We start from the raw sequence: 21,033 nt of genomic DNA on the forward strand, positions 1-21,033 counted from the left end.
GATAGAAATATGACACTGCTATACAGTGAGGAAATAGTAAGTATCATGGGCCAATAAAATATTTGAAACAACCTCTAGGGGTGAAAGAAATGAAGTCTTTCATCAGGCAGCACATCAGTTGGAACTAACTCTGGGTCACAGAGAACAAAGGGATGTGCTTTCATATATCATGTAGAAGAGGGGGCACCTAGCTGTCACTATGACAGCAAGGATGCAGATGACCCCTGCCTTGGGGCTCCGTGGCCTCATCTGTTTCTCTGCTGTGTGTGGATTAGTGGTAACTCTATTTTAGGGTTGTGATGAGGATGAAATGAGGTGATACATGAGAAGGACCTTGCAAATGTTTGTCACTGTCATGAAAATCATGATGATTTTGATGAGGACCTTTCTTAAATGACACTCTCAGAAATCTCTTAAAATGTTTCTGCCTCCAAACTAATGAGCACCTTAAGTATTTATCAGTTCAGAATTAACAGAATACATCATGGTATGTTAAAAACAATGCAATAGTGTTCAGCCAAGACAAAGAATGAGGCAAGTTTGTATATAACAGTATGAAAATATCCCCAAGATATGTTGTTACATGAAAAAAAAACAAATTTTACAACAGTATGCTTAATATGATCTCATCTATATAAAAAATGGTAACTGTATAATCAAAGAACGCACACCAAACTTAAAAGTGGTTACCATTGGAGAATGGGATTGCGTGACTTTCATTTTTAATTTACATAGTTATAACTTTCATAATTAAAAATCAATTATATTTTTTAAAGTTTTTACTTATAAAAAATTAGAAAGTGGCTCTGAAAGTGGGCCCACATACGGAAGAGCAAAAGGACTCCATTTTAAGTTAAACCTCCATCTTGAGATTTAAAGGTTAACAGTTAAAATTCCTAGAATGTCTTTTGCAAAAATACAATTTATGGTATGCTATTAACGGCCATATGATCAACAATCAACAGACCATATCTTAAGCCAAAACAAAACACTCCCAAGGATTAATGACCAGTCTGTTTTCAAAAGGAGAATCATCACCTTGAAGGAGAAAGAAATTTTTCAGAATTCTTTCATATGGGCCTATCTTACAGAAACATCAAAGGAGGAGGTCCCTGACCACGTTTTGGGAAAGGCAATGAGTCAACATCTGCTGACCATGAAATGGAGCCACCAGAAACTGGACGACGTAGATACCATCATGAAATAACCCATTCCTCTCAAGCCCCTCACCCTCTGACACTGCTTGTATAAACTCTACGCACAACTGCCCCAAGGTCCATGACTTTCCTCTTTTTCGCTGGCTCCCTTGCGTATGAGCTATCTCTAATAAACTCCACCTGCTTCCTTTCTTTTGAATTCAGTGTTCGTTCCTGTAGCACTGAAACCCAAGAACCTGGTCTTTGAGGGTCCGTAACAGCTCTGACTAAACAGTTATTGCATATGGCTGCTTTGAGAGAAGAAAGTTACATCATCACAGACCGACTGAGAACATTCTAGAGGTCATTAAGAAAAATGAATAGAAAGGAGCACTAAATTCTCAAGGGAAAAACTATAAAAGTGAAAATTCATAAGATCAAACATGAAAAATGAGATTGATGTAGCCTCAGATTCTTGTATTGGCACCTTCGGTCATGAGTCCTTTCCTCCTGGTGGTTCCCAAGGTGAGCCATCTTCTCAGGTAACTAGGACATGTATCCTGCATGGAGGAAGACTGCTGTCCTAGGATTTGACTTAGCATCATCCATTTGTCATATTGTCTTCTTGTTTAAATCTAATTGTTCATCTGCCCTCTAAGTGAACCCAATGAATGGAAGGGAGATTTGTCACCCTGGACTTGGAAACCTCGAAACACACACAGCAAAGGCCCTCCCTCAGTGAGCTGATAACAAAGGGCCTCTCTCTGACTTCTGTCCCCAAACCAAACTTGTATTTATTTCCTGTGTGAAAACATGCCTTTGTTGTCCTCGTGGTCTCACCCATTTCTGCACTTCAGTCTAGAAAGAAAGCTCTTACCTTTTTCTGAGACACAAGGAGGCAGAAACCTCTCTAACACACAGCCATGATCCCCATCCTGTCTTCAGATGATCTTATTCCTCACAGACCTACAAGTCTGATAAATAAGATGCAGGTCTAGTCTGGCCTACCTTCTCCCGGAAAGGCAATGATGCCATCCAGTCCTGGCCAAGTGCCCAGGTTTCGCCACCTCACGGCAGTGGGCCCCTCTAGATCTCAGCCAGGTGAAGTCTGCTGGAGGAGCTGAAGGCCGAGGCTGTGTGGTCAGGGTGGCTCCCTCACACCCCCGCCCCACTGCTGCTCCCACCCCATCCAGAGTTCCAAGTCCTCTGATTAGGAGGCTGTGTTTCTCAAGCCGCTTCTGAGAAGCCTGAGCTCCTTAACCCAGAAATAGAAGAGTGCTGACAGGACAGAGGGGCCTGGGAGCTCCAGAGTTTGAGTGGTCCCCCCTGAAATCACACAGCAGACTTCTGTTCTTCCTTGTGGCCAGCTTTTCTCTGTTTTCAAAACTTGCTGGAAAATTCTTGCCTTTTCTTGTTTACTCCTGTTACGAAAAATACTGGAAAGCCTGGACTGGATCACTGACAGAAAAACCAAGCGGCACTCGGAGGTCTTAGAGTGTTGAGGCTTTATTTCACACTGGTGGGCTCAGAGGAGAGTAATCTCCCAAAAGTCTGAGCCCCGAAAAAAGGCAAAGGGAGCAATATATATCTTTCTGCTTCTGTATCTATAACATTCCTGCATGCACAGCAAGCGAGCAGGCAAGGGGGAGGGAGTTTAGGGAGTGAACCTTGGGAACCGGTCCTTGGCAGAGCAGGAAATCAAGGGAGTGTTTTTGTTGTTTGTGTTGAGGAGGGGGAGACAGAGGGGAGCCACTGGGGCTAGACTGCTGTCCTCCTAAATTTCTGTCCTTGTAAATTTTTCCCTATCACTCCTACTGAGATAGGGACCTTGGGTGTAGTCAGAGTAGGGTGACGGCCTCCAGAAAAAGCAAGGCAGGATCTTTGCAGTCAGAGCAATGTAACTACATGCAAGGAAACCCCCTACTAAAACTCTGTGTTAAACATTCAGCTCTAGAGTCATTCTTCAGTGAGATCAGTTAATATACCCCAGATAAAGAAGAGTAGCACATGTTTATTATATGCTAATCATTTATAATCATGTGTAAGATTCACTTTAACATGCTAAAAGGCCCAGGCCTATGTTCTGTCTTTCCTCCTTCAGATCTGATGAAGTGATTTTGCAAACAGGGCAAACTGATTTAGCATGCAAGTCCAGCCATAACACAGTAAAAGGCAAGAAGGATTCCACCTTAAAGATAAGATTGCACTTAACTTACTCTTTAGCAAACAATGCCTCAGCCCACCTTGGGGGCTGAGTAGATGGCCTTGTTTCATATGCCCCCAGACCAAGATGCTGGTATCTCAGGGAGAAATCATCAGAGCAGGAACTTACTTGTATCAAGTTAATTCTAAATATCCTAGGACCACTTAATAAGTCCACACCCCTAAGCTTTTTTTCATGTTGTCGAAAATCCTCATCTGCCTATAAACCCCCTAGACAACGCACCACCCCGGACTCTCTTGTCCCCTCCTGGCAGTGGCCAGGAGCTCTGTCCTTTCACTTTATCTCTAAATAAAAGCCTGCACCTTGCTCTCCTACCTTGAGTGTTTGTGAAACTCATTCTTCGGCTTCTTGAACAAGAACCCTGGCATCACTATTATGGACACTTTTTCCTTAGGATGTAACTTAAATTATTAACTTCTTAAAATATTAATCATTGTTCCCAGACAGCTTACTTTTTCAGTTAACCTAACATGCTTATGTGTGTGCTGGTAGGTACTAAATATGCTGTGGGAATTTCCAAGGAAACTTATACTGTTTATTTACATATATTTAGTAGGTTAAGCTTATTACTTATGTTATTCAAATTCCCTTTATCCTTATTTATTCTTCCTGGTCTCATCTTGTAAGAAATATTTTGAAGATTGCTATGATAAGTGCAGATTTTAGCAATTTATCCTTGTATTTCTGAATCTTTGCATTATCTGTTTTGTAAGTGTGTAATGAATACTAGAATAAGCCATATGAAATTTCCATTGGCAATTATATAATTATAATGAAGTCTTATGGAGTTTTATTTTCCTGGTAAAGGGTAACTTATCAAGATAAAATAACACTCTGCCCTTTTAAATCCTTTTTGCCTTGAATTCTCTTATGTCTGATATTAATATTTTTATATCAGCTCATTTTCTGTTTGTTGTTGTTTTTTTCCCACAAATTCAGTCTCAGTTAAAATACTGATGAAACCCTGTATTACTGAGAGTATGGGAAAAAGGGCCTCTCCATACACAACTGCTAGGAAGGTAAATTGTTTCACTTTTATAATTAAACTAGATTAAATTTTAATTGTAATTTATTCATTTATGTACTTAACTTACTAAATTACAAATTTGTAATATGTAAACCCTTTGGTTCAGAAATTCCACTTTTAAGTATCTTGTAGAACTACCATCCACAGAAAATATATAAAGATTTTCATCACTATATTGCTTATGATAATGAGAAATTATAAGCAACTTAAAAGTACATAAATTGTTGAATGATTAAATTGCACATGCATACAGGTGAATACTATGTAGTCTTTTAAAAAATGTAGATAAATATCTTCTGTCATGAAAAGATGCTTATATTTGTGCTATGTAACAAAGGCAACCTGCTAAAATACAATCTAACTTCAATTAAAAATAAATTATATTGTATGAACCACATTTTCTAGTTTTTGTATTGACACTTTGTCATCCTGACACCTTGCTAACCAAGAGGGACTGTCTGCCCCAGGGCCAGAGACAGCACAGGTTCACAGAGATAGAAAAGGGCTACGGGCTGGACTTTCACAAGCAAACCAACCAATCCAGAGTCCACACCCCTCACCTACTCCTTTAGGAGCTTTAACATTCAGGGCCACAGGCCCCACCCTGATCACCCAGGGCCAGCGTCAGAGTACTAGGGGCAGAGCCTGTACCCTGGAGCTATGAAGTTACTCAAACTCAGGGTGGAGAGGGCAGGTGAAATAAATGAAGTGGGAAACAATTCAGTGAGAATGTGTGGTATCTTCATCAGGGCGGTGGTTATGTGAGTATATACATATATATATATATGTATACACATGTCAAAATTCAAGCTGTACACTAAGATTTGTGCATTTTATTGTATGTATTTCAATTAAAAAAAGAAGAAATTACTCAAACTAGCCAATCCTAGGCCCATCTGGCCTGTTTATCCTGTGTCAGCACACATTCCTTCCCTCAAAAAGCACAGAAAGGCTCTTGCCTGCAGTCCCCAGACTCCCTCTGCCTGTGGCCATTCTGGGTGTCTCTTTCTTGGTCCTGTGTGGCCGCGTGGTGTGTACCCCTCTTCTTGGGAGCTGTGATAAACCACCTTTACAAGGCCGATCATCTCTTGACCTGTTAGCCTCACTATTCCTGAATAAAATCTGTACTTTAAAACATGCATTAAAAAGTCCTGAATACAAACAGCAGTTGTCTCTAGGGAGAGCCACTGGGGAAAGTGGTACCTATGAATGGGAAGAGGCAGAGGATTATACTAAGTGCCATTTGGTTTATTTTTATAATAGGTATATGTTAATTGTATACTTTTAAAAAACAGGATATTTTAGAAATCAGCTCCATGTCATGCAACCACTGTAGACTAAGCCATCTCACTTAAATACATTTTTTTGTTTAAAAACCCTTTTTCTGGTATTTTGTTCCGAAACTTCCATTTCTATGACAAACCTCACACCCCTTTGTTTTCATTTTATTCAACATTTTAGTTGTTTCAGTTGGGTATCTAGTCTGGACAATCACTCTTAATAATAAAATAAAAGGGTATTTATACATGTGTACATTGCCAAGTTTCCTTTTTCTCAATTGCCAATGTTTCGAAGATTGGGTCTAGTAAAAGATTTCTTCCTTTTTCCGTTATATATTTTTAATGTTTTCTTTACACTCATTTGGATGTTATCTACACCTAATGCTTTCAGAGATGTTTTTAACTTAAAGAATCTTAGTATTTACTTATTGTTTGCAAAGCTTTTAAAATCAAATATAAAAGAAACCAATGATGCTGGGGTTCTTGTTTGCAGAGTTGAAGAATGAACTTAGCAAACACCCAAGGTAGGAGAGCCAGGAAGACGTTTATTGAGAGATACAGTGAGAGGACAGATGGAGCTCCTGGCTCACTCCAGTGGGGGGACAAGAGAGCCCATAGTGGTGTGTTGTCTAGGGGTTTTATAGGCAGTTGAGGATTTGGGGGAACATGTAAAAAGGCTTAGGGGTGTGGACTTGTTAAGTGTTCCCTGAATATTTGGAATTAACATAAATAATTTTCTGCTTTGATTTCTCCCTGGGATGCCTACGTCTTGGTCAGGGAGCATATCAAACAAGGCCGCCTGCCCAGCCTCAGAGGTGAGAGCCTCCAAGGCAGCCTCCAATTGTCTGTTTGCTAAAGAGTAAGTTAAGAATCTTACTTCTTAAACTTCCTGGGTATTAAAATGCAATCTTATCTTTAAAGTGCAATTCTTCTTGCCTTTTTTTAAATCTGAAATTAGGTTTTTTTTATATCATTAATCTACAATTACATGAGGAACATTATGTTTACTAGATTCCCCCCATGACCAAGTCCCCCCCACATGCCCCATTACAGTCACTGTCCATCAGTGTAGTAAGATGCTGTAGAATCACTACTTGTCTTCTCTGTGTTGCACAGCCCTCCCCATGCTGCTCCCACACATTATACATGCTAATCGTAAGGCCCCCTTTCTATTCCCCCCTCCTTATCCCTCCCTTCCCACCCATCCTCCCCAATCCCTTTCCCTTTGGTAACTGTTAGTCCATTCTTCGGTTCTGTGATTCTGCTGCTGTTTTGTTCCTTCAGTTTTTCTTTGTTCTTATACTCCACAGATAAGTGAAATCATTTGATACTTGTCTTTCTCTGCCTGGCTTATTTCACTGAGCATAATATCCTCTAGCTCCATCAATGTTGTTGCAAATGGTAGGATTTGTTTTCTTGTTATGGCTGAATAATATTCCATTGTGTATATGTACCACATCTTCTTTATCCATTCATCTACTGATGGACACTTAGGTTGCTTCCAGTTCTTGGCTATTGTAAATAGTGCTGCAATAAACATAGGGGTGCATCTGTCTTTTTCAAACTGGGCTGCTGCATTCTTGGGGTAAATTCCTAGAAGTGGAATTCCTGGGTCAAATGGTATTTCTATTTTGAGCTTTTGGAGGAATCTCCATACTGCTTTCCACAATGGTTGAACTAGTTTACATTCCCACCAGCAGTGTAGGAGAGTTCCCCTTTCTCCACAACCTCACCAACATTTGTTGTTTGTCTTTTGGATGGTAGCCATCCTTACTGGTGTGAGGTGATATCTCATTGTGGTTTTAATTTGCATTTCTTTGATGACTAGCGATGTGGAGCATCTTTTCATGTGTCTGTTGACCATCTGAATTTCTTCTTTGGAGAACTATCTGTTCAGCTCCTCTGCCCATTTTTTTATTGGATTATTTGTTTTTTGTTTGTTGAGGTGTGTGAGCTCTTTATATATTTTGGATGTCAACCCTTTATCAGATCTGTCATTTATGAATATGTTCTCTTGGTGGTGTCCTTTGCTGTACAGAAGCTTTTCAGCTTGATACAGTCCCACTTGTTCATTTCTGCTTTTGTTTCCCTTGCCCAGGGAGATATGTTCATGAAGAAGTCGCTCATGTTTATGTCCAAGAGATTTGTGCCTATGTTTTTTTCTAAGAGTTTTATGGTTTCATGACTTACATTCAGGTCTTTGATCCATTTTGAATTTACTTTTGTGTATGGGGTTAGACAATGATCCAGTTTCATTCTCTTACATGTAGCTGTCCAGTTTTGCCAACACCAGCTGTTGAAGAGGCTGTCATTTCCCCATTGTATGTCCATAGCTCCTTTATCATATATTAATTGACCATATGTTTGAGTTAATATCTGGAGTCTCTATTCTGTTCCACTGGTCTGTGGCTCTGTTCTTGTGCCAGTACCAACTTGTCTTGATTACTGTGGCTTTGTAGTAGAGCTTGAAATTGGGAAGCACAATGCACCCTGCTTTATTCTTCCTTCTCAGGAATGTGGTGGCTATTCGGGGTCTTTTGTGTTTCCATATGAATTTTAAAACTATTTGTTTCAGTTCGTTGAAGAATGTTGTTGGTATTTTGATAGGGATTGTGTTGAATCTGTAGATTGCTTTAGGCAGGATGGCCATTTTGACGATATTAATTCTTCCTATCCTAGAGCATGGGATGAGTTTCCATTTGTTAGTGTCCTTAATTTCTCTTGAGTGTCTTGTAGTTTTCAGGGTATAGATCTTTCACTTTATTGGTTAGGTTTATTCCTAGGTATTTTATTCTTTTTGATGCAACTGTGAATGCAATTGTTTTCCTGATTTCTCTTTCTATTAGCTCATTGTTAGTGTATAGGAAAGCCACAGATTTCTGTGTGTTAATTTTGTATCCTGCAACTTTGCTATATTCCAATATCAGTTCTAGCAGTTTTGGAGTGGAGTCTTTAGGGTTTTTTATGTACAATATCATGTCATCTGCAAATAGGGACAGTTTGACTTCTTCTTTACCAATCTGGATGCCTTGTATTTCTTTTTTTTTGTCTGATTGCTGTGGCTAGGACCTCCAGTACTATATTGAATAAGAGTGGGGAGAGAGGGCATCCCTGTCTTGTTTCCAATCTCAGAGGAAAAGCTTTCAGCTTCTTGCTGTTAAGTATGATGCTGGCTGTGGGTTTATCATATATGGCCTTTATTATGTTGTGGTACTTGCCCTGTATACCCATTTTGTTGAGAGATTTTATCATGAATAGATGTTGAATTTTGTTGAATGCTTTTTCGGTATCTATGGAGATGATCATGTGGTTTCTGTCCTTCTTTTTGTTGATGTGGTGGATGATGTTGATGGATTTTCGAATGTTGTACCATCCTTGCATCCCTGGGATGAATCCCATGTGATCATGGTGTATGATTCTCTTGATGTTATAAGAAAATAGTAATTCATCCTCCATTTGCCCCTTGGTCCCAAGCACATAAGGCAGTTAGAATTATGCCTGGGCTTGCCTGGGGCTTGTATGGGCTTACCCCACCTTATCTCTAAACATCTGGACCCTCCCCCAAGGCAACAGGCCTAGTGGGTCTGCCACAATAAAAGGCACAACGCTCTGCACCACTGCCCTCTCTCTGTCTCTGTCTGTCCCCCTTCTCTCCCTGCTCTCTCTCTCTCTCTCTCTCCCCACCTCCCTCTGGGGCAGCCACTTTCTCTCTCTTTCATATAATAAAATATCTTGCATTGGCCCGTGTCTCCTGAGTTGTTCTGGGTAAGGAGGGTCACAGCGAGATACCCTTTCAGATGTATTTTCGAATTTGGTTTGCTAATATTTTATTGAGTATTTTTGCATCTATGTTCATCAGGGATATCGGTCTGTAATTTTCTTTTTTGGTGGGGTCTTTATCTGGTTTTGGTATTAGAGTGATGCTGGCTTCATCGAATAAGTTTGGAAGTATTCCCTCTTCTTCTATTTTTTAGAAAACTTTAACCTCTTGCCTTTTACAATGTTGTCTACAGCTGGGTCTGCATGCCAAATTAGTTGACCAGTTTGCAAATCACTTCATCAGATCTGAAGGAGGAAAGACAGCACATAGGCCTGGGCCTTTTAGCATGCTAAGGTGAATCTTACACATGATTACAAATGATTAACATAATGAAAACATGTGCTACTCTACTTTATCTGGGGAATATTAACTGATCCAACTGAAGAATGACTCTAGAGCTTAATGTTTAACACAGAGTTTTGGTAGGAGAGTTTCCTTGCATGTAGTTACATTGATCTGACTGTAAATATCCTGCCTTGCTTTTTCCAGAGGCCCTCACCCTATTCTGTCTAAGGCCACAGTCCCTGTCTCACCAAGGAACAGTTTCAATGATATTTGGATTCTTTAAAAAATTTTTTTCCTGATTACCTCAAATTGGATAGGAAAGGAATAGCCTTCCAAGAGAAGATGCCTATCTTAAATTATCTTTGTCCCTTATGGGCAATAGTTCTGCCTCTGTTCCTCTATTTGCCTTGAGTAATGATACCTAATATTCATCTGAAATATTTTCTCAGATGTGAATTTAAATGAGTAGAGGCAATCCATTCAAATTATCTAATGTGTAGGTAAGGTTGTGATACTGGAAAATTAACCCTATCAATCACGCACCTTTCAGAACAACTTATCCCATATTGTTAAAATCATTCTTCTTTTCTAAAACTCGGTAAACCATGTTAAGGAGTTAACACTTAGGTTTTTTGCTAGGCCACGCTGACAATAATAGATCATACTGAAGCCAGGGTTCTTGTTTGTGGAGTTGAAGAATGAATTTAGCAAACATCCGAAGTAGGAGAGCCAGCGAGAGGCTTTTATTTGGAGATACAGTGAGAGAATAGAGCTCCTGGCTCACGCAAGGAGGGGACATGAGAGCCCATAGTGGTGCGTTGTCTAGAGGTTTTATAGGCAGTTGAGTATTTTTGGGAACCAGATAAAGGCTTAGGAGTGTGGACTTGTTAAGTGGCCCTGAATATTTAGAATTAACTTAACACAAGCAACTTCCTGCTCTGATGATTTCTCCCTGAGATACCAGCGTCTTGGTCTGGGAGCATATCAAACAAGGCTGCCTGCCCAGCCCCCAAGGTGCACTGAGATATTGTTTGCTAAAGAGTAAGTTAAGAATCTTACTTCTTAAACTTCCTGGGTGTTAAAATGCAATCTTGTCTTTAAGGTGCAATCTTGCCTTTTACTATGTTGTTCATGGCTGGGTCTGTGTGCTAAATTAGTTGCTCAGTTTGCAAATCATTTCATCAGGTCTAAAGGAGGAAAGACAGCACATAGGCCTGGGTCTTTTAGCATGCTAAAGTGAATCTTACACATGATTAAAAATGATTAGCATAATAAAAACATGTGCTACTCTTCTTTATCTGGGGAATATTGACTGATCTCACTGAAGAATGACTCTAGAGCTTAATGTTTAACACAGAGTTTTGGTAGGGGTGTTGGGAAGGAAAGGACTTGGCTCGGTGTCACAGGGAAGTTCAGAGAAAGTGAGATGAGAGACCAAAGTCAAGAAAGCAAAGTAAGTTTTAATGCACTGCATAGAGTAGCAGAGCGGGCCTGTCTAAGATGAGACAGGCAGGCATGGATGCTCATTCTGAGGCTTCTTTTATGTGGTTTTTGGCAGGGCAGAGGTCCTTGATTGACAGCTGTCAGCTCTCTAGGCTAGTTCTGATTGGTGAAATGGGGACAGAGGCTCTACTGTCACTGTGTGTGGGTTAAATTGGAACATTTTCAGAATATCTCACCTGGCTTTGGTACACATCTGCATATCAACAGGTGTTCAGAGGTGAAGAGAAGTATGGCTTTAGTACATTTGCATCTTCCTCAGGAGTGGAGAAGTTCATCTCAATATCAGTGGGTGATTACCTGGGCAACAGAGGACTTATCTGTACCTGAGAGGTGAGGGGGAGGGCTGGTGTGGTTGTTGCTTGAGCAGAGAAGAAAGACGGACTGGGACTGCAGTTTGTGAGCAATAAGTGGTTTTCAAACTTTATTTCTCCCTTTGACTGATTTTGTTTTTTAGGGGTATTTTGCCCCGGGATTTCCTTTTCCCGGACCTACACTGTGCCTCTGATGTTTCTCACCTGGGGGAACCCTGGACATTTCCTGAGTCATTCTTGGACCCTGTGGCTTCATCTGATTAACTCTTTGAGTCATTCCTGGCTTTCTGGTTCTATTTGGTCAACTCCCTGAGTCATCTTTGGGGGAACCCTTTCTCCTTTTCATCCTGCTCATTTGTGTCTTTGTGCCTAACAGGAGGTTTCCTTGCATGTAGTTACATTAAGAATGTAAATATCTTGCCATGCTTTTTCCAGAGGCTCTCATCTTATTCTGTCTAAGCTCATGGTCCCTGTCTCAACACTATGTGGTAAGATGAGGAAAGTGAATCCAAGAGAAGTTAAATAACATAAAATTATATACCTTGTTCTAAAGAAGTAAACAGTCCTTTTTAAAATTCTAAATCAACTGGGAGACAATTCATTAAGATATCAACATGTATAAAAATGTTGTAAATCGTAGAATATCAGAAATTTTTTTTCTTGGAGATCAAATTTTTATAGCATGGATATGTTTTCTTTCTCTTTGCATCCTTTTAACTATACCATGTCCTTAGCTTCTCCCCATGTGTATCTACAGAACAAGTTGTGTTCATTTTCCACATAAGAATCCTTCAAATATTTGCTTTTTAAAAAACTTTATTGTGATAAGAACACTGAACTCTGCCCTCTTAAATTTTTAAGTATGAAATATAGTTGTGCTGACTGCACTCGAGTATAATATATAGGTATGATGTGGAGCAGCAGGTCTCTAGAACTTAACTCATTTTGTGTAACTGAAAGTTTATACATGTTGAATAGCAACTTCCCATGTCCCCTGTCCCTAGCCTCTGACTTCTGCGGATCTCTGCTAGAAACCTTGTAGGGGGGGAAAGAGTTTTCCTTGACCCTCTTAGGACCCTTGAAAATTAAACTGACAGAGCTTCCGGAGAAAAGCACCCCAATTAATTCAAAATAAATTAATGTGACAAGGAGCCACCATAAGGAAGGAAATGAAGATCCAAAGAGTCAGACCAGAGTAGGTCCTGCCAGGTCTGCTGGAGGGCGGACAGTTGCAGAGCAATACTGCAGGCAAAGGAAAGTGAGGGAAAGGTAGCAAATGGGGGGAAACTGAGTAAGCCCTGTGTGCAGGATTCCTTGTGGTATTCCTTTGTCTTTGAAGATAAGGATGCTCCTGCCCTCCCAGTGCAGCAAGGGCCCTCCCAGTACAGGAAGGGCCCTCCCAGTGCAGGAAGGGCCCTCCCAGTGCAGGAAGGGCACCTCTGCCTGAGGGGTCTGGGACCCCTTCCAGGGAAGGTTGATGAGAAAGGAGGTCAGAATGACCTTCCTGCTTCTGCTGTTTCCTCAAACTCTTTCACCTTAAACTCTGCAATTCACCAAGGTGCCATATTTTGCAGCAGCATATCCTGAACCCCATCAACCTCAGAAGTCCTTCTGGGACTGGCTTATTTTACTTAGTAGGATGCCTTCGAGGTTCATCCCTGTTGTCAGATTGCAGGACTTCCTTCTTTTTAAAGGCTGAATAACGTTCCATTGTATGTACAGACCACATTTTCTCTATCCATTCTTCTGTCCGATGGTCATTTAGGTCACTTCCAGATCTTGAAATCCATCTTAATTTTTCATCTGTTCTACTCTAATCTCAGCCCTAACTAGTTTTCACTTTTCCATCATCTGCCCCCACCAATGCACTCTCCATACCTGTACAGGATGAACTTAAAAAAATTAAAATCTCACATACAGCTCTTTGATTTCTAGTTACTTCGAAGGGATAAATAATCCTTAAAAAGCATTCCTACTACATACCTCCTAGAAATGATAAACATCTTATGTGCATAATACTCAATTGAGCTTGCAGGTAAGGAAGTAAAGTTGGAGACAATAAAGGGAGTAAAGGGAGAGGAGGGAATAAAGAGGAAATTTAGGAGATAAGCAGGCACTGAAGCCATTGTGGCTCTAAGGACATCTGCTGGTTCCAGTAACTTAGAACCTTGTGTTCTTTGACAATTGCCTTGAGAGGTGGAGGATAAAGGGACAAGAACTTGAATATACATGATAAAGAGCTGAAAAGGTCTATCTGTGCAGAGGGCAGGGCTCTTCTCTGTGGATTGTAACCACAGGCCTGCCCTTGCACAATACAAATTGAGGCTTAGATTTATGATAGTCCAGTGCTAGCATAAAGAAACCATAAGCTGGCTGAGAAATTAACGAACACATACCCTCTCTCTCGAGCATCAACTGCCCAGGATTCCAGAGGCACACAACCCCAAATCATAAAACACCACAGAAATGTCCATGGGGAACAGTCAGAAAAACTCGACATCATCGAGGACTTGATGGAATTTAGAGGCAGAATACAAATATATATATGTATGTATGTGTGTGTGTGAAGCCATATACATATATATGGGTTAAGAAGCTTACCAAAAGATCAAAGCAAGGAACAAGATGCTATCAAAAAAAGATCAAAGCAGATTAAAAAAGTACCAGACCATCTAAAATAGAAATATGCTTGATACTAAAAACTGAATAAATCCATTTTAGTAATGTTCCTTATTTTACTGAAAAAAAAAATCTAAGAAATTACCTGGAATAGAACATTGTGGAAGAAGTCCACCTCTTCACTTGTTTCCCCCTCCTAAAATACCAGAGGGGCTAAGAGCCAACGAGGATGGAAGAAGGTATAACACACATACTTGGATTTCAGGAGAAAAGATGCACGAAAATGTAGGGGAACATTTCCTGGAGAGATGATAACTGAGCATTTTCCAAAATTGAATAAAAGAAATAGATTTGAATTTTGGAGAGCACAACCAATCCCAAGCAGGCTAAATAAAAAGAAATTTACATCTAGAGGCCTTGTAGTGACACTACATGGCCCAAAGATCTTAAAAGCAACCCGAGGTTTAGATTACTTAAATCACTTGCCTGCTCGATGGCCCTCAGTGGCTTCACTTTGCCTAGTTAAAATTAGGCAAATTTCCATCCAAGCTTCATGGTGTATTTTCAAGAAAACAAGAATAGAATATAACTAATGAGAAGAAAATTTCAGACTCAACCACATTATAACATGTTTGACAAGAGTAAACTATTCTTGATATTTGATTTTTAAAAATGCACTCGATGACAGAAATTTAACAGTGTTGACCCAACATTGTCCAAGAAGAAATATGAATGGGGCCGCAAGAGAGTGTGCAGTATGGTGGCGCAAGGATGACTTCTACCTGCCTAATATTTCCCTCTAGACATTTCATTTTCCTTTGTTGTGCTGGTACATTAAACAAGAACATCCAATCAGGTCCATTTTCCATGCTTTTAACCTTTTCTGACCTCATGTTCAAAGAATTTTATTTCGTACACGATGTGAAAAAAAAAGAATTCGGCAAAGCAGCTGAGCACTCCTTTCAGTCCTGATACTTATAACTTCACGTTGATGAGAGCTGTTTATCAGGACATTCTGAGAGCTGCTCAGAACCACACAACTTCGGGGCACAAACTTACGGAAAACACCACACTATATATATTGGAAAAGTTCTTATTCTCCTTGCCAACATCTCCTTCAACATGTTATTAACTAATGACAATCAGAAATAATTTGGTTTCATATTGCTTTCAAAAAGTAGTAAGCAAGTAGCTATTTCAAAAAAGGAGATCCATCCATTTTTTAAAATTAGAAACATAAAAAAGGAGAATTACATCACATGTAAACACATGATCAAAAGTCAGACTAACAAACATATTCCAACAGGCTCTATTCAACTACAGTTTCTCGATTTCTTTTAGAAGAATCTTTTTTTTTACAAGACTCTGCCAGAAAAACTTCATAATGAATAAAGAGGCATTGCCAGCTCATTTGTGAGTTGAGGTCTGACAACACAGCTATATGTTATTGTGAGAAGCTGGGAATAAAGACCTCAGAAAATTATCTTTTAGTTGTTCCAGCCAGGATGAAGCTTAGACAGCGTCAAGGCAAATCATAGAAGGAAGCGAAGGCAAGACATCTAATACCCACTTTGCCAAAATAAGCTCCAAAGTGACCTCCTGCCCCCACTTCACAAGGTTGAGAAATTTAATGAAGGAGCTTGTATTGTTCACAAAATAATACAATTCTTTCACGTTGTTTTATTTTTTAAGGTGCAGCTCTTCAAGGTTTAATTTTTTAAAAATAATCTGTAAGGGAAGAAAGAAAAATACATGCACTTAATTCAAACACTGACTTTTTTTAAGTATAGTTGATATACAATACTATACTGATTTCAACTATATGACAGGGATTCAACAGTTTTATACACATGTTGATATCTGTCAATGCAGAAAGATGTTACAGAACTACTGACTATATTCTCGATGTTGTACTCTCATCCCTGTGACTAATTTATATTATGATAGGGATTTTGTGCCTCTATCCCCTTCACCCACCCACCCCAACCCCTACCCTATAACCACCAGTCACTTCTCAGTGTCTGTTAGTCTACTGCTGTTTTGTTTTGTTTTTAGATTCCACAAATGAGTGAAATCATATGGTATTTGTCATTCTCTGCCTGGCTTCTTTTTTAAAAAATTTTTTAATTAAGGTATTATTGATACACACTCTTGTAAAGGTTTCACATGAAAAAACAATGTGGTTACTACATTTACCCATATTATCAAGTCCCCACCCATAGCCCAATGCAGTGACTGTCCATCAGTGTAGTAAAATGCCACAGATTCACTGTTTGCCTTCTCTGTGCTGCACTGTTCTCCCCGTGACCCCCTACACCATGTGTACTAAACATAATACCCCTCAATCCCCATCTCCCTCCCTCCCCACCCACCCTCCCACACCCCTCCCCTTTGGTAACCACTAGTCCCTTCTTGGAGTCTCTGAGTCTGCTGCTACTTTGTTCCTTCAGTTTTGCTTCCTTGTTATACTCCACAAATGAGGGAAATCGTTTGGCACTTGTTTTTCTCCGCCTGGCTTATTTCACTGAGCATTATATCCTCCAGCTCCATCCATGTTGTGCAAATGGTAGGATTTGTTTCTTTCTTATGGCTGAATAGTATTCCATTGTGTATATGTACCACATCCTCTTTATCCATTCATCCTGGCTTATTTCACTTAGCATAATACCCTCTAAGTCCATCCATGTTGTTGCAAATGGCAGGATTTCTCTTTTATGGCTGAATGATATTCTGTTGTGTATATATGTACCCCATCTTCTTTATCCATTCATCTACTGATGGACACTTTGGTTGATTCCATATCTTAGCTATTGTAAATAATGAGGCGATAAACATGGGAGTGTTTATATCTTTTCATATCAGAGATTTTGTCAAACACTGATTTTTAACATTCCCATGATAAGTAAATGACTAAAACATCAGGCTAGGTTTATGAATTCTAGAAAATCCTTGCAATAGGGAAAGGTGTGCTATCAGTAGGTGGATGTCTAGAAGGTCTGATCTCAGGGACAGAAGAAACAATGCCTGCTTTTTCCTCATGTCCTTCCCTTCACCTTTGGACTTACCAATGTCTGAAATAATTAATTCTGAAAGTGTCCTTTGCCTTCAGTATCTGTCTTATGTTGCAAAGTTCTGGGGCCACTTCAGTATTACTCTGAGGGCACAAAGATCTTACCAGATATTTCCTCCTCCATGTAAATAAAGAGGAAACACCTGCCCTGTGAGCAAGTTTTAACAGGGGCAAAGGCACTGGGCATGAGAAAATTAGCTCTCAAACAATTCAAAATAAATACCTGATGGTGACATTAATCTGATACAATGACAGTCAGATGCCAGATGCCCATCTGAAAATATCATGTGTACAGATGTTAAGGACAGTACTGTCTTCTGCAAGGAAACCGTCACCCTGACCCCCAAAACAACACACCAGTAAGGCATTCACAGCGTGGGCAAAGTTCCTCTTCTGCTTACTTACTTTCAACCCAGGTTTCGGATCCTCGTTATGTACTTGTCTGGGTTGGCAGCACTCATTACTGTAGTATAAATTGTGTAGCTGAAAACAAAATGAGAGGAATTTTTATATACACATGATTTTCCCTAATATTCCAAAGAGGAAAAAAATACCAAGCCCTTCCCTAACACTTGGGACCTAGGACAAGAATACAAATAAAGGCCTACATATGTCAGAACATTTAAGTTTGAGAACTTAAGTGATCACACAGAGTGTCCTATTTTGATAACACTGTGGAAGGTCAAGTTCAAATTAAAAATTCTCACACTTCTCAGAATTTCATGCTGTGGCAGTGAGGAAGAGCCAGCCCTCTGCCCTCAGCCCTTGCTCTGTCTTACCCCACAGCGGAATGTATGTGGACACCTCAGCCTTCACATCTAGTCTTCATCTGCACATCCTCCAGAAAACAGCCTTGCCTTGGCCAGCCACCAGACACAGGATGCCCACACAGCCACGCGCCACTATCAAGAGAACACTGCCCAGGGAAGAGGATCACACAGGCCCTGAAAATGGGCTTGGCGCTACTCAGGCTGAGAACGTCAGGGTCCTGGTACCTGGGTCAGACTCGGTGAGCAAATGCCCCTGGCCCAGTGGATTTCTTCTACGAAGAGAGGGTGAGAGGAAAGCCCAAGTGGGACCTCTACAGCTCAGGGATCAAGACAGGGGCTCCATTTGCCCAGATCTAAGGATGAGAAGCACAACAGCATTTTTTCAACTCACTGTGTAGCTAGAGACCTCAACAACTTGAGCACATGCACACGCATGCTCACACACACTAGGGTCTCTTCCCTTCACTCCCTTCATACACCTCTTGTCCTGGACACCAGCTGGGACGTATGCTCAAAGCATGTGGAGCTGGGCTATTCAAGAATATGGAGAATTAGTGGCCCTGGGGTCCACAGCTGAATCACACGGGCAGCACTGCGAGCACTTGAGAGCTCGTACAGGAATAGTGGAGCTTCTAGGGGCCACGGGTGCCTATTTAGTCCTGATTCTGTTCTTCATCACTGTTTTAATATTTTTTCTTACAGCCACAGCAGAAGATGGAGTTCTATTGCAGGTGGGTGTACTTGTCTAGTGCAGCATAAGGAGGCAGCCTAGAGCTAACTGCTTCTATTCAGCCATTTCTATTACCTGCACACACGGTGAACAGCCTTAGCTGCTGGGGATCATTACCTGCAAAGGGCCTGAGAGTCAGGATCTGTGGGAACTCTGGCTAGGTGGTGATTATCATTTAAATGCAGTTCTTGGGGTTTCAGTTACACAATGTAGAGAAAAGTGTTACTTGGTAATAAACTATTTATAATTTCTAACAATTCTATTTCTACAAAACATTTCAGATGCCATTTAAACATTCATAGTCTTTAACTCAGTAACTGTACTTCTGGGAATCCCGCCAAGGGAAATAATCCAAAAGCAGGGTGAGAAGCATAGAAATATGTTTGCTTAAGAGTTTTAATAGAGGATAAACTAAGGAAGAATGCTTAACTTATGTATAGTACAGTCAATGGGCTATGGTACACTAACTTAAAATTATAAGGTGCATGGAAATGGCTTTATTAAAATAATTATAACTACTTTATTACAGTACTAATTTTTAAAAGATATTTCATCATCTATGTAATTATTTTTAAAACTATAAGAACACAAAAATAGGTTTTAATACCTATTTTTAAAATGAATATTAAGAGAGCAGAATTGTGCCCTGTGGGAAGGGTTAGAGTCAATGGTGCCTTAGAGCTGGTTGGTTCCTATAGGCTGGTGAGAGCCAAGTGTCAAATATGCAGGAACTTTATGACCAACTTTAAGCTTGAAATAAGCCAGGTTGGAGTATTTACACCATGGGAGTCAATAAATGCTACAAATCTTTAGTTTGTTTTTTGCTCCCTATCCCAAAGAGCCAGTTTACTAGCTCACCAGTGGGTATCATTTGTTATGAGTGGTAAAACACTGTCCGACCAATCTGTTTCTGTTTTTGGCTGCTAGAATATTATTTACAGAATGAATTTTTAACGTTAATCTTTTTATCAAGCCATACTTAGAGAAGAAACTTTTGAAGAGCTATGTTGAAGACATATTCCTATGATGGTGCAAATTAAAAAGAATAAAGTCTGTTTTGAAAATGTCATTATACCTGAGGAATCTTAAAGCACTCATACAAAAGTTATTCTAGAGGCTATCAGGAAAACTACGTCTGTGTCTGTGTAAAAGAGGATCATTTCAAAGACAAAAACTGGATATTTGAAACCAAAAATCACTTTACACTTTATATCTGTGTCGGGCAACTTCTTGAAGAGTGCCATGTTGATATTCTTGCCATGGAGAACGCAGTGGTGTGGATGACGAGAAAGTGCTAAGTGCTGGGTTTTGGAATTTACTGAGGTAAAAGAGCGCTAAAAGTCTGCATTGACCTGCAGGTGCTTCCTCTTTCATTCTGGTCGGTTCAGCCTACCTCAGCAAGCAAGAGCAGTGTCTGCCCTCCTCAAGGGTGTGCATAGGCCGTCAGGCACACAGCCCTGGGGGACACGGAGAGCAGGCTGGTGGCCTGTTCAGCTTTGCTGTGATGGTGACAGTGGACATTCAGAGTTTCCTGTACAGTTTTGTGGCTGCCTCTCAAGTTTCACCAAGAGCTTCCTGTGGCAGTGGCAGGAAGCCCTTGGCCTGGGGCTGCACCCCAGAAGAGTATGTGGGGACAATCCTGGGCTGCAGGCCCGAGAAGCCATTGCTCACAGGATGCCACCCTCAGGGTGATGGTGAGGCTAACGGACACACATCAGCTTAGATACTGCATTATCTGTGGAATGGGCATGGGGGTAGCAGAAACTCCTGGGGAAGATAAAAGAAAGCCGAAGATGCCTAGAGTTTAGTTCTAGCAGAGTGACATTAAGGAGCTCGTGGCTGGTGAAGGCAGTCCCCAGCTACCCGTCTGATCGAGGATAGGCACGTCCCTGTCCTCCTCCTTCCGGATCACTCTGTTTTTCTCCACGGATTTCTCATGTGACTTATGATATATTTATCTGCCCTGTGCTGCCTCCTGCCAGCTCCCTGTGAAGTGCTTGTCCCCTGAGAGCCGACTGTAGCTCCCTGCTGTACCCGCAGTGCCCAGAGGGGCGTCTGTAGGAGCCCAGGAGCCCTCGCAAGCTGAAGAGTATGCGAGTGACAGACAGATTGTCTTAACGCAGCACTTACTTGTTATAAACCGGAAACACTGACAAAACCTGCAGAGGGAAAAATCATATTACAAAGACTAGTAAAAGGTAGAAGAAATACACGTAGAATATCTATAGGAAGAAATAGCCACTTAACACTCTAGTGTA

At 40.6% G+C, this 21,033-nt stretch overlaps 1 protein-coding gene across 8 annotated transcripts in view; it reads right to left on the reverse strand.

Annotated features, from left to right (window-relative positions):
• Positions 1-15,865: 15,865 nt before the first annotated feature.
• The window catches only part of NAAA (N-acylethanolamine acid amidase), a 28,990-nt gene continuing 23,822 nt past the window's right edge, over positions 15,866-21,033 (reverse strand). For 2 of the 8 annotated variants that reach the window (XR_008997761.1, XR_008997759.1), the window contains 5 exons: positions 20,906-20,934; positions 18,271-18,398; positions 18,055-18,191; positions 17,681-17,758; positions 15,866-15,933 (listed from right to left, as the gene is read on the reverse strand). Coding sequence is in view for 2 of the 8 variants with exons in the window: in XM_036927525.2 (XP_036783420.2) it covers positions 17,683-17,758; positions 20,906-20,934 (105 nt within the window). In the remaining 6 variants the exon portion in view is untranslated. Of the gene's footprint in view, positions 15,934-16,321; positions 17,013-17,680; positions 17,759-18,054; positions 18,399-20,905; positions 20,935-21,033 lie in introns of those variants that run through there. The other 6 variants (XR_008997760.1, XR_008997758.1, XR_008997762.1 and 3 more) reach the window with 3 other exon arrangements.

Source organism: Manis pentadactyla, chromosome 5, assembly GCF_030020395.1.
Source record: "Manis pentadactyla isolate mManPen7 chromosome 5, mManPen7.hap1, whole genome shotgun sequence".
Classification (NCBI taxonomy): domain Eukaryota; kingdom Metazoa; phylum Chordata; class Mammalia; order Pholidota; family Manidae; genus Manis; species Manis pentadactyla.